Source organism: Schistocerca gregaria, chromosome 4 (assembly GCF_023897955.1).
Source record: "Schistocerca gregaria isolate iqSchGreg1 chromosome 4, iqSchGreg1.2, whole genome shotgun sequence".
In the NCBI taxonomy this organism is placed as follows: domain Eukaryota; kingdom Metazoa; phylum Arthropoda; class Insecta; order Orthoptera; family Acrididae; genus Schistocerca; species Schistocerca gregaria.
In genome coordinates this window covers 731,617,739-731,640,410 of record NC_064923.1, presented here as the reverse complement: position 1 = coordinate 731,640,410, position 22,672 = coordinate 731,617,739, and the positions used below count along the sequence as shown (strand labels likewise).

The 22,672-nt window shown below is 37.2% G+C and overlaps 1 protein-coding gene across 6 annotated transcripts in view; it reads right to left on the bottom strand.

Annotated features, from left to right (window-relative positions):
- Nucleotides 1–331: 331 nt before the first annotated feature.
- Nucleotides 332–22,672, bottom strand: part of LOC126266913 (serine/arginine repetitive matrix protein 1-like) — a 221,392-nt gene continuing 199,051 nt past the window's right edge. For 5 of the 6 annotated variants that reach the window (XM_049971593.1, XM_049971598.1, XM_049971594.1 and 2 more), the window contains 2 exons: nucleotides 2,146–2,275; nucleotides 332–1,154 (listed from right to left, as the gene is read on the bottom strand). In XM_049971593.1, coding sequence (XP_049827550.1) covers nucleotides 1,011–1,154; nucleotides 2,146–2,275 — 274 coding nt within the window. In that variant the 3' untranslated portion in view covers nucleotides 332–1,010. Of the gene's footprint in view, nucleotides 1,155–2,145; nucleotides 2,276–22,672 lie in introns of those variants that run through there. The other variant, XR_007548944.1, reaches the window with a different exon arrangement.

The window sequence follows — 22,672 nt, the reverse complement described above, 5'->3', positions numbered from 1 at the left end:
AACAGGAAACAAACACAGCTGCTGTTGCAGATTTGTTCGTTATTGCCTGGGTCTCTGTATAGGAAATCTGATGCACATTACAATTTTGTTTTAGACTTGTTTTATATTTTACAGTATTTGATTTACACTATACATGCTGACATCTATACATGTCACAGACTGAGAGTATTTTTACAGTATATAAGATATGTTCTATTTACAACATGAATAATTCAAGATGTGTAACAAGATAAAATATCTCAATTTTTTATTAGATGTAAAAGGTTAACAACATTCAATAATCAACTCTTGATGCATAATTTATTTCTAAAAAATTAAACTGCAAATGTTATTCAGTAACAAAACAAGGGAAAATTCATGTGATGTCTGATTTACAATGTTCGTCTTGAGATAATAGATGAAGGCAGTCTCTGTATTCTTGGCTGCCTAACAGTGATATTTATGAATCCATAGCGCCATGAACATACCAAATGGAATAATATTTCAGTCAGTAAGGCTTCCTTCATATGAAATACCATATATAGATGAGCAAATGTAACTCTTAACATTGTAGCTGGTGGCAGAATTAAAAATTAAAATACAACAGCTCTTTGAACTCACTTGTTTGCCACAAAAACTAGGACATAAGCTGTCATTCAATCTTTTATGTGGAAAAGGAAACAATGGTGTGACTGTCACATAATAATAATAAGTGAAATGATTCATTGCATACTTTAGAGAGAGAAGAAGCAGGGGTAGATGACAAACACAACAGAATTCTTTTGAGCACATGGACACCTCATTGCTTTATCTATCTGAGAAGAATGTGTTATAATTTGCTGCTTCATTTATTGATAAACTGTAATCTGACTGGATAAAAGAAAAGTTTCCTGTAATTTTACAGTCATTTTGTTACATTTTAAACATATGAAAATCTCATTGAACTGTTAAACTATTTTTCTCTTTCAAATTCATTGAACATAGTATTTTATTGCCTCTTATGACACCTGCTGTCCACTCTGACATTAACTTCAGTTTACAGTTTGAGCAACTTTATGGTTTGTGGAAGTTCCAGGATTAAACATAATTGGCCGATATCCTTTACTGTTCCTCACAAAAGGCTGCAGTGATGTAAAACTAAGTCGGTGTGTATTGTCAGTGCGACTTGTGGTAACCTGAAATATACAGAGTTCATAAGTCACTTAATAGCTTTGAATAATATTACATAATCTAAAATATTTAAAAATTATTCCAACACATTGTTTAATAAAAGACAATGTAAAACAGAGATGGAAACACACTACTCATTTACTTCATAAAATTATGATTCATTTGTTATCTGTTGTGACTACTGCACTGAGATATCAGAAAACACATCCTCATGAATTTTTTCTTCACATCTGGGTGATTTCTAATTATAGTAGACACTGAATGAAATGTCATTCTAAGGCTTTTATTAATGATGATGTATTCTTAAGAGCGGCATAACATTCTCAGTCACGAAAACCAGAATCCACATGGCAAAAATAAAGTACTCCTCAGATATCTAAATTTTTTGTACTTCCACTGTGAGTGTTTCAATCAACACAAAACATATTCCAGAATTAGCCTTAAACAATTTAGGGAAGATTTCAAACCCACCTTACCTGAGCTTGAGTCAAATGCATCAACTACTGCATCACCTCACTCAGTGATATCTCATATCCGTAGTGTGCATCACAGTGTTTAAAATAATTATTGGCAGACAGAGAAGAGACTTTTTAGACTTCTCAGTGAAATGAGATGGTACATTGCAATGTCTTTATGAAGACAGTTTCACTTGATTATTTCACGAATTTTTCTGAAAACTGAACTGTTTCTCAGTTTACTACATCCAATTGCCAGATTGCAAAAGTCAGAATGTATATGTAACTGAAATTAAAACTTTTGTAGTTATTTTTAATGGCAGTCATAGCAGAATAATGACCCCATAAATTACATGCTGCCTAAATCCTGTATTGGCATTGTTGTTGTGAACACCATACTGACCCGTCAGTATTGAAAGATTTAGTCAATCACACAGGCCTCTGTGTTAGTATATAAGTAGGATAAAACAGATTAAATTAGGTTATTATTTACAGTGAAAGCTAAAGTTCGTAATAAGTTACATGGGTTATCAATTATTACCTGGAGTGGAGGCAGACTTGCTGATTCCTGGTCCACACTGTTCAGCATGGAGTCAACTTCCTGTTTTTCTACATTGGCACTTAAATCTTCAACATTCTGTGTCTCTGAAGAATGCTCTGGACTAGATGATCTGGAATTTAAAACAGTTTTCTAATCAAGTGCCAGCTGTGGTTTTCACTTCTTGAAAATCTGTAAGATTTTTCATCAGCAGTATATCTTTTGAAACTGAATGAATAACTGAGTTAATCCATTTGTGTTATTTGGTAATGTAAGTATAGCATAGCAGGAAAATCCTAGAGCAAGTAGAAGTTGACTAAAATGTGAATTGCCTATGTCAGTAATTGCCTAAGTCAGTAAGTTAACAAAAATATTTTGGCAGCTATGTTACATTTTGATGTTTAGGCACACATTAATGTCAGCATCAGCATCCACGTATCAACTGTTATGATAGTTTATGGCAAGAAAACGGTACTTATAAACTAATGCTACAGATTAAAAGTGATCAAATGGACAAAACCTTAACTATAAGTGCTTGAAATAATAATAATAATAATAATAATAATAATAATAATAATAATAATAATATAAGAATGCTACACCTGTAATACTAGGTTAAATATCAGCTTAGTTGCCACACCGAATTACTCTTTCTCATACTGTAGAAATAAGCTGAGTGCTGTAATAAGCAGCCGACAGTTTTCCAGTCATTACCTACAATGATTACCATCTGGTAACTGGATGAACTGCAGTCAGCTTATATATGCCACACCATTAAGAGACTACAATTCAAGAGCTATCTCATTGCCTGATTTGCCACTAGTTCTTCTCTATACTTTACAATCCCTACAGATGCATTCCCAATGTGTCACTGGACTAATACCACTGGAAGTAAGGTTCTCTGAGGCTATGGTTGATGCTTCTGTCCAGAGGTGTTTCACCCTCTCCAAGTTTAGAAGAACACAGTATGTAATAAGTTGATGTCATGAACCTTGTGACTCAGTATTATGATCACACTTATTGTTTTCCAAACTCATTCAAAAAGATAAAACTGATAAAAAATGCTTTAGTTTTGAAATATTAATTGTCTGTATCTCTTTGATTAAGAATCGTCAATTATATTGACAATATTTGCACATCCTTGTATGTGAAATTTGTATAACACTGGAATGACCATGAAGTTGTTGAATTCTGTATGTCTGTTACGGAATAGCAGAATGGAAGTTGGAATGAGGTGATGGATTCTAAATTCATTTTGTAAACAAATTTTTAAAATTATGAACAAGTACTGTACTGTGACTGTTATGCAGTGAAAGATTTGATGCTCATTAAGAAGTTCTCAGCATGAGGGTGCAAAAGGCATTGGAAACCACTGCCTTAAAGACACAATGTGTATCCACAGGATATATAGCCCACTAATTGAAAAAGTGTCATGATAATCTCTCCATTGGCAAAAGATTCCAGAATAGTTCTCAACTGAGATCTCTGGGAGGGGACCGCCACAGGGGAGGTGACCATGAGACAAAGATTGAATAAGCAATAAAAGGATAACATTCTACAACTCAGGGCATGGAATGTCAGAAGCTTGAATGTGGAAGGGAAGCTAGAAAATCTGAAAAGGGAATGCAAAGACTCATTCTAGATATCATAGGGGTCAGTGAAGTGAAATGGAAAGGAGGCAAGGATTTCTCGTCAGATGAGCGCAGGGTAATGTCAACAGCCGCAGAAAATGGTATAATGGGAGTAGGATTCATTATGAAAAAGAAGCTAGAGCATAGAGTGTGTTACTGTGAACAGCTCAATGATAGGGTGGTTCTTGTCAGAATTGACAGCAAACCAACGATGACAATGATAGTTCAGGTATACATGCCAATGTCACAAGCTGAAGATGAAGAGAGAGAGAAAATATATGAAGATGATGAAAGGGTAATACAATAAGTAAAGGGAGATAAAAACCTAATAATCATGGGGGACTGGTCTGCAGTTGTAGGGAAAGAGTAGAAAAAAAGCTTACAGGAGAATATGGGCTTGGGACAAGAAATGAGAGAGGAGAAAAACTAATTGAGTTCTGTAATAAATTTCAGCTAATAATAGTGAATAATCTGTTCAAGGATCACAAGAAGAGGAGGCATACTGGAAAGGCCAGGTGATACGGAAGATTTCAGTTAGATTACATCCCAATCAGACTGAGATTCTGAAACTGGTTACTGGATCAAAAGGCTTACCCTGGAGCAGATACAGACTCAGATCATAATGTAGTAGTTATGAAGAGTAGGTGGAAGTTTAAGAGTTCAGTCAGGAAGAGTCAATACACAAAGAATTGGGATGCAGAAGTACTAAGGAATGACGAGATATGCATGAAGTTCTCTAAGGCAATACAGTTGAAGAGGAATGGACATCTCTAAAAATGGCAGTCACAGAAGTAGGAAAGTAAAACATAGGTACAAAGCAGATAACTGTGAAGAAACCATGGGTAACAGAGGAAATACTTCAGCTGATCAATGAAAGAAGGAAGTACAAAAATGTTCAGGGAAATTCAGAAATACAAGTTGCAGAGGAATGAAATAAATAGGAAGTGCAGGGAAGCTAGGATGAAATGGCTGCATGAAAAATATGATTGTCGGATGGACTGACTCAGCATATAGGAAAGTCAAAAAAACCTTCGGTGAAATTAAAAGCAAGGTAACATTAAGAATGCAATGGGAATTCCACTGTTAAATATGGAGGAGAGGGCACGTAGGTGGAAAGAATACATTGTAGACCTCTATGAGGGGGCAGATTTGTCTTATGTGATAAAAGAAGAAACAGCAGTCGACTTAGAAGAGACAGGGGATCCAGTATTAGAATCAGAATTTAAGAGAGCTTTGGAGGACTTAAGATCAAATAAGGTAGAAGCAATGATTAACATTCCATCAGAATTTCTAAAATCATTGGGGAATTGGTAACAAAATGACTATTCACGTTGGTGTGTAGAATGTATGAGTCTGGCGACATACCATCTGACTTTCGGAAAAATATCATCCACATAATTTGAAAGACTGCAAAGAGCTGACAAGTGTGAGAATTACTGCAATGTCAGCTTAACATCCCCTACTGTTCAATCTGTACACTGAAGAAGCAATGATGGAAATAAAAGAAGGGTCCCGGAGAGGAAACAAAATTCAAGGTGAAAGGATATCAATGATATGATTCGCTGATAACATTACTATTCTGAGTGAAAGTGAAGAAGAATTACATGATCTGCTGAATGGAATGGACATAGTGAATATGCACTGAGAGTAAATTGAAGAAAGATGAAAGTAATGAGAACTAGCAGAAATGAGAACAATGTGAAACTTAACATCAGGATTGATGGTCATGAAGTAGATAAAGTTAAGGAATTCTACGACCTAGGTAGCAAAATAGCCAATGACAGATGGAGCAAGGAGGACATCAAAAGTAGACTAGCACTTGCAAAAAGGGCATTCCTGGCCAAGAGAAGTATGTTGTTGTTGTTGTGGTATTCAGTCCGAGACTGGCTTGATGCAGTTCTCCTTGCTACCTTATCCTGAGCAAGCTTCTTCATCTCCCAGTACTTACTGCAACCTACATCCTTCTGAATCTGCTAGTGTATTCATCTCTTGGTCTCCCTCTACAATTTTTACCCTCCACGCTGCCCTCTAATGCTAAATTGGTGATCCCTTGATGCCTCAGAACATGTCCTACCAACCGGCCCCTTCTTCTTGTCAAGTTGTGCCACAAACTCCTCTTGTCCCTAATTCTATTCAATACCTCCTCACTAGTTATATGATCTACCCATCTAATCTTCAGCATTCTTCTGTAGCACCACATTTTGAAAGCTTCTATTCTCTTCTTGTCCAAACTATTTACCATCCATGTTTCACTTCCATACATGGCTACACTCCATACAAATACTTTCAGAAACGCTTTCCTTGCCATTGCCAGTCTACATTTTATATCTTCTCTACTTCAACCGTCATTATCAGAGAAGTATACTAGTGTCAAATGTACGCCTTAATTTGAGGAAGAAATTTCTGAGAATGTACGTCTGGAGTACAGCATTGTCTGGCAGTGAAACAAGGACTTTGGCAAAACCAGAACAGAAGACAATCAAAGCATTTGGGATGTGGGGCTACATACAAATTTTGAAAATTGGGTGGACTGTTAAGGGAAGAATTAGGACATTCTGCACAGAATGAGAGAGGAATGGAATATGTGGAAAACACTGACAAGGGGAAAGGACAGGATGACAGGATACTGTTAAGACATCAGGGAATGACTTCCACAGTACTAGAGCAAGCTGTAGATGGGTAACACTGTAGAGGAAGACAGAGATTGGAATACATCCAGCAGATAACTGTGGACATAGGTTTCAAATGCTACTCTGAGATGAAGAGGCTTGCACAGGAGAAGAATTTGAGGCAGGCTGCATCAAACCAGTCAGAAGACTGATGACCCCCCTCCCCATTTTATTGTTCATATTTCTATGCGAAAACCCAACTGTTTCACAGCAGGCATTATCTATCATCTAGATGAACTGCCAAAAAAGAATTTCACCATCAGCAAGCTCAATGTTAAGTAAGAACAATGAGCTTTAACTATTCTACATTCACTTGCACTTACTAATATGTATTTAATTTTTAAAATGCATGCAAAGTTAGAAAGTTGCAAATTTTTTTTAGTACTTCAATTATTGAAGTCAGAGGAGCAAGGGATGAGTCAGACAGTCCAGCAATATGGTGTGAGTGCCTCTGTGAAGATTGTGAGGTATCAGGAGGAGCTGGCAGCTAGTTCATTTGTAGTAATCAAAGTCTTTGGTTAAAAGTTACATATACCTTTTCCTGTACCATAACATTATAACACAGGTTTTCTAAGATTCAACTGAAGTTGCTGTTCTGCACTTACAAGGTTGGATGAGCAGTGTTCTATGCTCATTGTTAGTGTGTCATGCTGTTCATAGCAATAGAAAACTAAGTTAGACTAAAAATATTACCCGAAACACCATCATCTCCTCTGGTAGCACTGCTTTAAACAAAATAAAAAAAGATGCAGAAATAGTGCTGTACCAACAAACAGCATCATTAGTCCCTATATTAATCAAAATTATACAAAGTTTGCTTGTATAAATAGTCTTTCTATATTGTAACTTCAGCTTCGTAGGATTATTAAGATTTAAAAGGTATATTGTGAGCATGCAGTGAAAGCAACTACTAGTTTTTCTATTATGGCAGTAGACTATTCCTTGGGGTTCCACCTAAGGACCATTGCCTTCTGTAGTGAATATTTATGATCTCTCTTTAGTTATATTTGCACATTTTAATTGGAAAAGGAACTTACTCACCAGCAACAATATCAGTCTGAAAATAAGGAAATGTATCATGAAAGGTTTTGTTTTGAGTGTGGCCATATGCGGATGTGAAACTTGGACAATTGGAAGAGAAGAGAGAAGACGGCGAGAGACCCTGGAGATGTGGTGCTATAGTAGGATGATGAAGATCAGCTGAAGAGACAAAGTAACAAATGAAGAGGTGCTTAGAAGAGTACAGGAAGCCAGATCTCTTTGGAGGCACATCCAAACAAGAAGAGACAAACTTTTCGGTCACATCCTATGACACAACATCGTCATTGGAACAATAGCTGAAGGAGCTATTGAGGGAAGGAATCGGCGGGGGGCGACCAAGGATATCATACGTGCAACAGATCATGAATGTTGTTGGACATAACACATACGTGGAAATGAAGAAGGCAGACAGAAGAGAGGAATGGCGCTCTGCTGCGAACCAACATCAGGGTTGAGCACTAAAAGAAAAAGAAGAAGAATTGTTTCTAGATGATGCAAGTATTGTGAGAAATAGCACATCTAAAATTCTGCTTATGAAATATTCATGGGCTCTAATATGCTGTTTTCAGCCATTTGATTGTCATTACAATTGAAAAAGACTCAATTTATACATTTTAGAACATGCATGAGATTTCCACCCATGGATGTATCAGATATAAGGATGTAGAAATAGAAGAGATTAACAATATTAAATTCTTGGGTTTATGACTTGACAGTAAATTCAACAGCAAGAAGCTTACCACAGAACTGCAGAAATGCCTAAAAAAATCATTATTTGCAATTCTGATGTCATCCACCATTGGTGCATTCCATTACATATTATGCTGTCATATTTTGACGTAATTCCTCAGGCCAGGCTAAAGTTTCTGAGTCCAGTAGAATGAAAAATGAATTACTGATCATATGAATGTTCTGCAGAAACCTGTTCAAGGAACCGTGTGTGGTTGTTATTGTTGTTAGTATATTCATTCCTTAAATAAATTTTTTGTAAATAATTTATCCCATTTTTTCAACAACAGCTCAGTTCACAAATTCAACTCTAGAAATAAGAAATAATCTAATGGTGTGCTTCTGATGTGCAGTGAAGTTGCTGTTTCCAGTTTATTCACAGTACTGTGATGAGTGACTCATTTGTCTTCTTCAGGTACTGCAAGTTTTGTTTTTATGTGTACCTGGTGCCTGGACTAGTTTAGAGCCAAGGCAGCGAGTCACATAACAGCAAAATTTGCAGTACCTGAAGGATAAGCTGGGTCAATCATCACAATATTGTGCATAAATTGAAACAACAGCTTAGCTACATAGCCAGAAGCACACCAAGAATCGACTTGCCTAGGAAATCTGAGAGATCAAGAACTAATCTCAAAAGGGTTAAAGGACACTTACTTTTATACAATGAGTGCCCATTATTATGGCAGACTCATGTTCAGTATGTTGTCAGCAACTATAAGGAGTGTAATTACTAATAAAGTACACTTTAATAGGTTTTCTCTTTTTTTTCTAATTATGAGTTTCTTAGCAGAAGCAGTTGGTTCACATATTAGCAATCTTTTGTATTTCTCTGTAAATGAAAATGTATGTTTTGATGTTTTTGACTGGTTCCAAATCCTTGAGGACCACTTCAAGGAGATTTGAAATGATCATTAAGTCTAAGCACATTATTTTTGTGTTAAATATGTGTTCTGCAGTACCATACTTTCTAAGATGTATCACATCCATGGGCATTTCTTCACTTTCAGCCCATGGAACATACTGCAAATGTAATTTGAGCTGCACCCTTTCTCCTGGGCTATTAGTCAGACAACATGGGGGAATACGCTCTGTGGAATTAAAAAAAAATTAAAGGAGCTTGAAGCAATTTGCAGCTCTAAGTTTGTCTGTGAGGCATGCTCACAAAATGATGGAGCCAGGTCACACAGCATATGTTTTGCCAGAAGTAAGGATCTTTCACGTCTTGTTTATAACCATTCCATGGGAAATAGTTTATTAAATATTATTTGTAATTTAACTTAAATTACCTTAAGATACAGGTCCCAAAATTAGGGTTAATGGTCAGATGCTATATGAAATTTCATGTGTCAAATTCGTTTATATCAAAATGAGTGAGAAACAGAATGCAGTTAATCCATTTATAATCAGTTTAAAACTCAGATCAGCATATATTTCATACTTGTATTCCCTGTTGTCTTGCTACATTGATTTGTCTTACTGTATTGATTTATAGTGGAATGCAATACAGATCAGTAAAGTAATTCTTCAGTAAAAACAAATAATAATAATGATAATAATAATAATAATAATAATAATAATAATAATAATAATAATAATAGTATAATGTGACTTGATCATGAAATGTCAAATATCTTGGTATTCTTACACATAACATCTCTACATATTTACTTGTTAATGGTATCTGTGTTTAATAAGAATGGTCAATGTTATGTGAACATACAACCACAAAACAAGGAAGAGAAATAGATTGCCAAAAGTAGTTTCCATTATTGCTTAAAGCTCAGAATGTAGTGCTACAGTGTAATGCAAAGTTGTGTGTAGACAAAAGGCAGTGAATTTAGTATCCACAGAAATTCAAAGCTAAACTGAAGTCAGTTCTTACTAGACACTCCTCATCTAAATTATCTGAACACCTAGAATGGAATATAAACAAGTAAACAATATTATGAAATTGATAGCTTGCATGTTGAGTTGCAGACAGGCACAACAAAAAAATTGTTACATATTGAGCTTTTGGCTGAAGCCTTTTTCAGAAAAGAAAACGCACACATTCAGACAAGGAGGCTCACTTCACACCCACATGAGCGCTATATCCAGCCACAGTTGCACAGAACACTCCCCCCCCCCCCCCTCCCCCCACACACACACCTGATTACATTGTCTACATTTACATCTACACTCTGCAAACCTCTGTGAAGTGCATGGCACAAGGTATGTCCCAGTCTTATCAGTTATTAGGGTTTATTCCCACTCCATTCACATATGGAATACAGGAAGAATGATTGTTTGAATGCCTCTGTGCATGCTGTAATTTTTCTAATCTCATCCTCATAATCCACATGTCAGCAACACACAGGGGCTTGTAGTATATTGCTAGGATCGTCATTTAAAGCCAGTTCTTGAAATTTTGTTAGCAGGCTTTCTTGGGATAGTTTTGTCCATCTTCAAGGGTCTGCCAGTTCTGTTTCTTCAGTGTCCCTGTGACACTCTCCCATGGATCAAACAAACCTGTGACCATTTGTGCTGCCCTTATCTGTATACTTTCAATATCCTCTGTTAGTCCTGGTAGTCCCACACAGTTGAGCAATATTTTAGAACCAGTCACACGAGTGCATTGTAAGCACTCTCCTTTGTACACTGATTGCCTTTCCCAAAGTCTACCACCTGCTTTACCCATGACTGAACCTATGAGATTATTCCATTTCAATCTTACAAAGTGTTACACCAGGTATTTGTATGATTTACCTGATTCCAACATTGACACATTGGTATTTTAGTCATAGGATACTATGGGTTTTTTTGTTTTTGTTTTGTGAAGTGCACAATTTTGCATTTCTGGACATTTGAAGAAAGTTGCCATTCTTTGCACCATTCTGAAATCTTATCAAGATCTGACTGAATATTTATGCAGCTTCTTTCAGGTAGTACTATATTATAGATAACTGCATCACCTGCAAAAAGTCTGTCTTTACTATTCATATTGTCTGAAAGGTCATTAATATACAGCATGATCAGCAAAGGTCCCAACACACTTCTTTGGGGCACACCCTACATTACTTCTAGATCTGACAATGAATCTCCATCCTAGATAACATGCTGTGTTCTCCTACCAAAAAGTGCTCAATCCAGTTACAAATTTCACTTGATGCCAAGAAATACTGCATCTACCTGCCTGCCTTGATCCAAAGCTTTCAGTAGGTCATGTGAGAAAAGTGCAAGTTCGGTTTCATATGATCAATGTTTTTGGAATCCATGGTGGTTGGCACGGAAGAGGTCATTCTGTTTGAGATACTGCATTATGTTGAGGTTAGAATGTGTTCTGTGATTCTGCAACAAATCAATGTCAAGGATACTAGACAGTAGTTTTGTGGATTACTTCTACTACCCTTCTTGCAGACAGGTGTGACCTGTGCTTTTTTCCAAGAACTGGAGATGATTTTTTACACAAGGGATATATGATAGATTATAGTTAGAAGAGGGGCTAGTTCACCCACAAATTCAGTATAGAATCTGATAGGGATTCAATTGGGCCCTGGAGCTTTGTTCAGTTTTAAGAATTACAACTGTTTCTCAAAACTGCTGACACTAATATTTATTTCACTCATCTTTTCAGCGGCACAAGGATTAAATAGGGACAACCTTCCTGTTTTTTTCTTTGTAAAGAAACGCTTGAAACCCGAGATAAATGTTTCAGCTTTTTCTTTGTTATCTGCAATTTCAGTTCCTTTCTCATTCATTAGGGACTGGACTCTAACTTTGGTGGCATATCAGCCTTTACATAGGACCAGAATTTCTTTGAGTTTTGTGAAATATTATTTGACAATACTCTGCTACAGTAGTCACTGAAGGTTTCATGCATTGCTATTAGTAGCATTTGTTTCTTTAGCGACTTATTTACAGTGATTGTATACCATGGAGGGCCCTGTCATTATAAATTGTTCTACTGGGTACACATCTATCCCGTACATGATCAATTATTGTTTTAAACTTGAGCTGTAGTTCCTCTACACTCTCCTGCCCTGTGCTGAAAGTTTCAAGTTCCCCATTTAGATATGACATTACTGATTTTTTATCTAGTTTACTGAACATATAAATCTTTCTGCTTGTTTTAGTTGCCCTTTGTACCTTGGTAATCATTGTTATCATTGTTGCCACAGCCACATCATGGTCACTGATACCAGTTTCGATGTTCAAATCCTCAAAAAGGGCAGGTCTGTTTGTTGACATTAAATATAATATATTCCCATCATGAGTGGGGTTCCAAATTATCTGTTCCAGATAGTTTTCAGAGAAAGCACGTAGACATGTTTCAGAGGATGTCTTACTACATCCACCATTAACAGAACTGCAATTTTCCAGTTGATTGTTGGGTGATTAAAGTCTCCACTGATGATTACAGTATGATCTGAGAACTTAAGTAAGGTGAACTGAGGTTCTCTCTACAGGAGATCAATCTGGTGGGGAATAAAAGGATCCAATTATCACTTTATGCCCACTCCTGCTACTGAGTCTTGCCCAAATAATCTCACATGCAGTTTCAATTTCTATCTGAGTGGATTTGAGTTTCTCATCTACTGCAACAAAGACACCACCTCCATTTCCCATTTGCCTGTCCTTTCGACACACACTTAATTTTTTCATGGCACATCAGACCACCTGAAGTGGAGGTTTGTGTCTGGTGGAGTGGGAAAGGGGAGAAAAGAGATTCAGGGTGGGAGACTGGGTTGTGGGGAAGCCTGACATCGGTTAGGAGGGAGAGGTAAGCGACATCAGTGAGCTTGCCGTGGGGCACAGCATTGTGGAGGACTGGACTGAGAAGGAGTGAGCGAACAGTAGAACAGAGGAACCGGGAGACTACAGAGAGGAGGATGTGAGTGAAGAGGGGACAGGGCAAGGGCTGGAGATCAGGATACATTGGAGTGTGGGGCAGTATCTAGTAGAGATTGGAGCCAGAAGGACTGCAGGAGGGAAGGATGTGTTATGAGGACAAATCCAATCTGTTGAGGAGGGGGGAGGGGAGGGGGAGGAACCAGATGGCACAGGTCATGAAGCAGCCACTGAAGTCAAGCATGTTGTGTTCAACGGGATGATCATATATCCTCTTGGTTGATTCAGGTAGACACATAATTGGTGACCATGCTCACATAAAAGGCTTTGTTATCATTACAGCAGATCTAGTATGTGATATGATTGCTTTTATATGATTGAATAGTACATATGTATGGCAGGACTGTAATGCAATATACTGGATGGATACATAGGACAGGTCTTCCTCTGTGGCTTCTGTATGACCCATGTACCAAGGGTTAGAAGTAGGTGCCACATAATGAAGGGTGAGGTTATTTTGTAGATTTTGAGGGCAGTGGAATCTCACTTTGGGAGGTGGGAAGAATTGTGGGTAGCTTGTTTCTTATTTCCAGACACGAACAGCTATACAGGGTTATGTGTGTAGACTCCAAAAATAAAATAGTAAATGTGGTGCTCCAAAAAATTAGAGTAACTATTATTCTTATGAAAGGAAATTCCAATAAAGCTATTCAAAATACGAACAGTGATACTAGGCAGCTGTATTTCAAGTACTAGTAGTTCTGACAAATCTTTGAGTACCTTTGTTGAAATTTTTAATGAAAGTTATTCAGTTAGAACCAAATGTAACCAAATGACTAGTAAACTTAATGAATAACTCAAGATATGAAAATTGCTAGTATCCAGAAGAGGCAACTCCACAATGAACTAAAATACAATAAAAATAAGCATTTTACTCAGTGTGTTAACACATAAGAAAACTATATGTAACGTGTTGTGAAGGCAGCCAAACAAATGGCAAACAGTAAGTTCATTCTACAACATAAAAGTAAGACAAAGGCAGTGTGGTCCATTTTCAAATGATAGTTAGTTATTAGAGTTATTAGTCATGAAATATCTAAGATTAAAGTAGATTATAGCCATGCAATAAATACAACATAAAATCACCTTATGGAAGAAGTCCAAGTGAACAAGTTCCTTAGACTAAATGTGAACAAGAGCTCAAGCTGAATACACATACTGACTTCCTACCAAAGAATTAAGCAATTTTGCATTTGCAATACAAATAGTAGCAAAATCTACTGACACGAGTACACAAAAAATAGAATATCATAGTTATTTTGAATCTGCCATTAAGTATGGTACAATTTTCTTTTGAAGTTCAGATAGTGTGTCACAATTGCTGAAACTGCTGAAGAAAATTATCAGGTACAAGTGTACCTGTACATCAGAAAGAGTCATTTCACCCATTATTTCAGAAACTATAAATCCTCACTGTTCCCTTCATACACCTTTACTAAATAATAAAATTCTTACTCAGCAGACAAAAATTATTTGAGGAGAATCATTTTAATCACCTTACAACATGATAAATAAAAAGGATTTCTTGCTACTGACACAGCCGTTTAAATTATATGCATAGCTTCCACAGTATACAGTGATGTCATTGAATAATAAATTAATGGACAAAAACATATTTAACATGTAGTTAGGGATTCTGTGGCAGAAATTCTACTATTTTATTTTGTGTTTGCTTGTGTGTGTGTGTGTGTGTGTGTGTGTGTGTGTGTAACAAAATTGTATTGTTATTATTATTATTATTATTTTATTATTATTATTATTATTATTATTGTTGTTGTTGTTGTTGTTATGAATTCCCCCAATAAATGGAAGACATTAAGCAAATAACTCAATCAACTTTTCTTTATATACTTATTGTGGTTCCAGTAGGCTTTCAGTCTTTCCAAGAAGGTTTGTTTACATTCTTACAACCACTTTGGTCTGTACTGTTTTCGTTTTGGTTGCTTTGATGTAATTTAAAATGAGCACTAACAGCCTTGACCGCAAGAATCCTTTATTTTTGTGGTTAACAGTTTCAGTCAGTTACTGACCATCTTCAGAACTCATACCACGATGGTAGGCTGTGGCAGAGCACGGAGCAGGTGCTATGAACTCCACGAGCATCAACCACAAAAATAAAAGTTTCTTGCAGTCAAGATTGTTTATGTTCATTTTAAAGTACAAAGAAAAACCATTGTTCTCTATGGGGAATGTTCTCAAAAATTACTGCTTTAATGTAACTTCCCATTTATCTACTTTGTGCCTGAAGGTGTGTCTTTCTAAAACATCGGTTGGTCTTATGTTTGTGTTTTTTAGATCCTTTTGAATTTCATTTAGGCAGGGCATGGAGTTCTTAAGTGATATTATGTAGTCTGTTATCCTTTTGGCAATCACTTTTGTGGTAGTCTGTTTAGATGACCATGGAATTTCATTTGCCTTTTCTTAATGTCAATTTCAGGGTTTGAAAACTTTCCTGTTGTTGTGATTGATTGTAGCCGGTAACTGTCTTCAGTACCAGTATATCTTGCTCCTAAAATTTTCCTGATGATCATTCAGTCTTCTTTTATGATTTCTTCAAGTTCAGGTTTTTTGTTACGTGTCAGTATTTCACTTGCGTAGAGGATATTTGTTATATGACAGTGTTTTAGTGCTGAATGTACGTCTGTCTGTTTTTCCAAAGCCTGTTGGGTGTGACAAATTCTCTGAGGTATTTAAAGTACAGGACCCTGTTGATTTTACTGTGTTTTGTTTTTAGGCTCATGATTTCTGTTTTTGAACATAAGAATTCAGTTTCCTCAAATGATCTGTCGCCCCTACACTTTCTCCATATTCTTTAAGTATATCAAGCTATTTGACAGCCGTCTCTTTGTCATCTCTAAGTATTGCCAGAACATCCTCAAATGGCATGTAGTGGTATGGCATATAGAGGTTGATTTTGGAAAAGCCCAGTAGGACTGGCTTCGAAAATCCAAGTTTCTGGAGTTCTTTTTCAGTTTGTTCCATAATCTTCTCTAGGACAACATTGAACTGAATCGGAGAGTCCATCTCCTTGTCTCACACCTGTTCGAATGCCAAAGGGTTCTGAAATTTATTGGGAAGAATTTTAGGAAAGTGCAGTTCATCCTTAAAGGAGACCGCACTAATGCAACCTGTTCTTGAGTACTGCTTGACTGTTTGAGATTGGTACCAACTCAGATTAAGGGAAGACATCAATGCAATTCAGAGACTGGCTGCTGGATTTGTTTTTGGTAAATTCTAACAACATACAAGTGTTGTGGAGATGCTTCAGGAACTCAAATGGGAATCCCTGCAGGAAGGTGATTTTTATTTTTGATGAACATTCTGACAAAATGTAGACTACCTGCATCTGAAGCTGACTGCAGAATGATTCTACTTCCTCCAACATACATTGCACATAAGGATAATGAAGGTAAGATATGAGAAATAGGGCTTATACAGAGGCATATAGACAGTCATTTTTCCCTCGCTCTATTCGTGAGTGGAGTAGGAAAGGAAACGACTAGTAGTGGAAGAGGGTACCATGCACCATATGGTGGCCTGTGGAGTATCTATGTGGACGCAGATGTAGATGAGATCTCTCACGTTAGTTTTATTTCAGACTTCATCCCAATTAGTGTTTGTTTGATCAATTTTAATGTTTTGGAATATCTTCTAAAACTTGGATTAGTGATGGCCTGTCTACCAAGTCGTAAGCCTTTTTGAAAACTACAAATATGCATACTAGAGATTTTTGTCTGAGGGTTCGCATTTTGAGTATGGTTTTGGGGCCAAAATTTTGTCCTGGGCATGACCTTTTTAGTCTTGAATCCTGCTTGTTATTCTGCTAAGTGGAGTTCTAATTGCTTTAGTGCTCTACTCAAGATACAAGCTGACAGGATTTTGTAGCTGACTGGTAAGAGAGAGATCCCTCTACAGTTGTTTACATCAGCTTTGTTCCTTTTTCTTGCGGTGGATGGATTAGAGGAATTTTCCAGTCATTGGGGATTTTTTTGGTTTGCTAAATGTTTCAGATTATTTGTGTAATTTCTTTGAGTGAGTTTGGGCCTAAATTTTGCAAGAGTTCAGCTACAGCTCCATCCTCCCCTAATGCCTGGTTGTTTTTATGTTTCTTGATGTGTAAATAAACTTCTTCTTGTGTTGGTGGTGACAAATTTTTCTGTTGTGATTTATGGATGTATTTTCAGGAATCTTTCTGTGGATTCTGGGCAATTTAAAAGTTGTGAAGAATATGTGGCTAGTTCTTGGCAATTTTCTGTATTTGTCAAGGCTAATTTACCATCTTATTCTGCTAATTTGGGTTCTAATTGCTTTTGTGCTCTATTCAAGATACAAGCTGACAGCATTTTGCAGAGGTACTGTGGTGGGCACCCTTTGATCTGGTTCAGAAAGGTCTTGTAGAAATTATGTGTTTTATAATTTTTGAAGTTGTCTTCAATTGACTCCAGTTCGTCATTGACATATTTTCATTTACTTTGTCTTAAAATCTTGGATGTTTGCTTGCAAACTTTGAGGAATTTCTTCTGCGTTTCTTCTTGACTTGTTGCAATTGTAATTTTGAAATGCTTTTTTTCTTTCTTTCCTTCTTCTAATGCATTCTTACATTTTTGATTCTATGAAGGTTGTTTTGGGTAGTTGTGAAGAAGAATTGCGTCTTTCACTGTTCTGAAGATTTTAGTCTGAAATTTCTCCCAGTCTTCTGTAGACTGTTCTTATTTTTCTGTTATTTTAGAGTCTTTGATTTTGTGTAATAAAATTTTGAGATCAACAGTGTTTTCCTGTTGAATTTTCTTTCAGTTGTGAATTTAATTTTGATTCTGGATAAATAATGATCTGAATCGTAGTTTGCAACTCTGTGTACTTGGAAACCATGAATTTCTTTTTGGTAATCGTTTGATACTGTCACATGATCAATCTGAAATTCTTCTAAATGATGTATGGGTAATCATGAAGCTTTTTTATTTTTCAGGCTTTTTCTGAAGTGAGGTTGACATAATTTTTAGGTTGTTTTGTTGGCATAACTCAGTGAGTCAGTCACCATTCTTATTGGTGAACTTGTGAGCAGGATAGTCTCCCACTGTCCTCTTGTATTTGTGTTCCCTGCCAATTTGGGATTAAAACCACTGAGTAGAATTTTCACATCATCTTTTGGAATTTTGGCCATTCTGTTTCAAATTCTTCCCAGAATCTTTTTGTTTCCTCAGGATTTTTTTATTGTCATCATTTGTTGGTGAATGTACATGAATAAAGATGTAGGTTTTGTTTGTGAGTGTGATTCTTATAGCCATAAGTCAGTTGTTCATGTTTTTCATATCTTTTACTGAATCCAGAACTCTTATGTCTACAATGGAGAAAAATGGCAAATAGTGCTGATCCTTAGCCAATTTCCTTGTTTGTTCCACCTTTGAAGATTCTGTAATTATTGTGGTCTATTGTTTCTGAAGTTGTCAAGTGCATTTCTTGCAGGGCAAGAATTTGGTTTTCTGCTTCGAGAGTTCTGTTGAGAGATAGTGTGGTTTTCAATTTTCCTGCTTGAATGAATGTCGGTATACTGAAAGTGGCCTTGTAAGTGTGTGCTTTTCATGGAATTTTACCAGAGCATCCAACTTACTCTCTCACTTAAGCCCAAGTTCCTTAGAATCTGAATGCTTGCCACTTTGGAATGGGTGGATTGTTTACCTGGAGTAATTCTGTCTTTACTCTAAGAGACACATTTTGCTTGCCATCAACTTTCTGGCTTTTGCTAGCCATGTAGAACCAGGGCTTGTGAGTTCCTGGAGGATATTTACAGCCACATCTCCTGGGAACAGATGCTGACTATACTACCCCTTAATCAAAGTCAGATGCAACATGGATTTTTGTTGTCTATTTGGTCTGTGGGTGGTATTTCATTTCCCACCTACCATGCATATCTGCTGCACATTCACCTATCATCCACCTGGGGACATGACAGATGGGGGTTGACAAACCCCATACTGATTATTATTATTATTATTATTTTGATGCCATTACTAAAATCAGTTGTTTTATGTTTATGGCAAAGTTTTACCACAATTTTGATGTGTATCCTGTACCTGAATTAAATGATTTAGATTAAGACTAATAAACCAAAATTCACAATTCGCTATTCTATGCTTCAAAAATTCTACATAACGGTAAAAAAAGACATTAAAAACTAAGATTAACCAGATCAATTTGGACTTAAGGAAAGAAAAGGAGCATGAATTATGAATTATTCTAGAAATAACAACTGTGATATGCCTAGAACATATGGAACATTCATTGACCAAAAAAAGGCTCTTGATTCAACAGATTGTAAGTTAGTATTTAGGGAATCAAACAAAATTGGAAGCTAATATTAAATATACTTTTCCTTCATGGAACCATAGTAAGGAGACTCTAAAGGATGCTAATTAAATCACAGACACAGATGTACATTGGAGAAATAGAAGATTGATTCTCCATGTACATCAAAACTAAAGTACCATACATAAGTGGTCATTCACTCAATGAGGCTAGAAATCAAGAAGAAGCACTAGGTGAGGATTACCCCTTCTCCCTTTTTATTTAATTCATTTATAGTGAATAGTATAGAAACAATGAGCAATGACATAAAAGGAACAAAATTAATGGTAAATAAATACATTGCACTAGATTTGAATGTGATTAAGCCACGAGCTGTGGTGCATCCAGTGTGGCATAGCAGTTAAAGTCACTTGCTGGCATGCTACAAGTAGCCAGTTCAAACCCAATCACCAGCAGTTATTTGTTATTTAGAGTTTGTCATTTCTAGAAGGTTATATATTTGTTTATTATGAAATATTCAGTGTTTGTATAAATAGCTGCACTCTCTGTCCAGCAGGTCAGTTCAATTCTGGCTGTATGCTCATGTCAGTTCTAAGTACAGTGCTTCATTGAGAACCCTGCCTTCAGATTTGGACTTGATTGTGGTTTTGATATGATATCTATATCACCATATCTCCAAAAAAGGCAGCATAAGAACCATTGCATATGTGGACAGGAACCAGAATACAAGCAGTTCATCATCCTAAGATCCATATATTCAGGAACAGGTGAATTTCAAACCAGCAGTAAACCAGCTGTACATCAGGCAGCCAGCATTGTTTTCCGAAGATGCTGGTCAGGACCCAACGAAATGACTGAAAGCATTCAACCGGGTTGTGAGTAAATATGACAGATAGAATGATATGATGTGTTTGCAGACATGTACTTTCACTTGGATCGCACAATCCAGCAGTGCTTTGAGAATGATGAAGAGAAGTGCAACAGGTGGGACAATTCCAATCTGAACCAAAGATAAGGTTTGGCAACAATTGGCAGCAAGTTCACTTAGCAAGAGAACTGGGTCCAATGTTACAGAGAAACAACAGTCGTACACACAGAATGTTTTGGGCCTGTGCCATGTCATGAATCCCAATATGATAGAAGCTGAGAAAACTCTCACTTGATGAAAGGGATGAGAGAAGACATACACCAAACTCTTCTGGTAAAGTACCTCACCATGACAGAGGAATTCATCAGGTGGTACCAGCACATCAAGAAAAACAAAAAAGAAAAAAAGACTTGGATGAAAGAGGTGTCACCAATCGAACATACTGGTAGGGAGAATGGACTCTGTCAACCCAGACTTATGCCGCAGCACTAGACCAATGCAGATACGATGAACTCCTACATGAAGTAGAATGCCCCACATAAGAACACTCATTTGGAGGATAGAGGACAACACACTTGTGTTTTTCCACTGTGGAAACCCTTGACACATTGTACACTACTGCAAAGAAAGAAGGCGAGTTATTGGTGACTACTACACTGTGTCAGATATCGGCCATCACAACAGTTCTATTCATGCTGCAGGCTAATTATTGTCACTGTATGGGACAAATCCCATCACTGTACCCTGGATGAGGTCACTTCCCTACATGCCACTTGCAGCAGCTCTTCCAATCATCTTACAGAGCTACCAGCCACTCAGACTAGCTATCTACTTCAAGAAAACTAGGTGAGGCAACCATCTAAGGAGGTGTGACCACCACAGATGCAAATCCTCCATGGATGGCACTCACCAAGGTGTCAGGAAATGTCACTGACATCGTTATCAATGTGCAACCGGACTGGATGCTAGTCAAGTTCGGGGCTTTCTTTTCTGTAATGTCGGAAGCCATTCATCCTGTGTCAAAGAAGACTATGTTTTCTGATACTAAAGTGATTGTGCCAAAAGTCACAAATGGAAAATATGTCCAGCCAATAGGGTTATGTATTGGAAGAATAAGTATTAATCATAGTGTTGTTCTCAGGTGAGGCTTCCTGCAGGCATCACAAGCACCTGTAGACTGTAGAAGATCAGAGCTCCAGACTGATGGAGCTATCTCAACAAGCACACGTTATAAAAATTGTTCTGGTCAGTTTTTTGCCACTGAAGACATTATTCCACCATCACCAACAAGGTGAGTTCCAGTCATCAATTGAGATACTCAGTTAAACTGTGAATCTTTCTTTGATTGCTAAAGGCTCCTATGGCTCAGGTCAAATATCAGCAATGATCATAAGTATTGTTAAGATGCTTCACATCATTAATTGTCATGAGGGTCATGAGGAACCAAAACTCATCCCTAAAGGTATGTGCATACGGACAGCCAAACAAGTCTAGGAAGAGCACTTATTGTCACTGAAGAAGAATCGTGCTCCACTACCACTACACTTTGTATGCCTTCATACATGGAGAGGAAAAGACACCGCCCAAGTGGTCCATGGTAAAACACCCAGGACCTTCCACCAATTAGCCAGCACTTGCATAGAGTGTTGCCAGCTGGACAGTGGTTAATGCAGGAGGAAGTGGAGAAGGTACTACAAGATAACTTCATTGAACTTTTGAAGAGACCTTGATCCTCTCTTTTTGCCCTTGTGAAGAAAGAATGGCACGTAGCATTTCTGTGTCAACTATTGATCACTGAACAAAACCACAAAGAAAACTGTCAGTCCATTGTGACACATTGATGACACCTAGATTGCTTGGAAGGAGCAAAGTATTTCTAATCCAAGGACATGCAGATGGGCCACTGGCAAACTGGAGTTTGTAAAGCTGATTGGAAAAGACGCCTTATTCAGGAAGGTACTGAAAAGATGATAGTTTATGCTTCCAGGATGCTCCCCAAGTTTGAAATGAACTACTCTGCAACTGAGAAAGAGTGCTGTGCAGCTTTTTGGGCTGCTGACAAGTTCTCACTGTATTTATTGTGGTGAACCAGGAATTTTTACTGGACATCTTGGGTTATCTATAGCCAGATATCATGAACTATTTCCATGACACTCCAACATCTGGCCACCTGTGATTTTTGAAAACTTTAGACAGGATGACAAAGATATCACTGGCCAGGTCTCTGCCAATCCATTGACAGTATGTGAACCACTGTTAAGAAATGTTCACGAGGGGAGCACATGCCACAATTACCACCAAGGCATCTGGTATCAATCCCTCCTGAAGCAATCCCATTTCACTGAATTGGAATTGATCTCTTGGAGAGGTTCTCAAAACAAACAGGTAGCAGTGAGTAATAC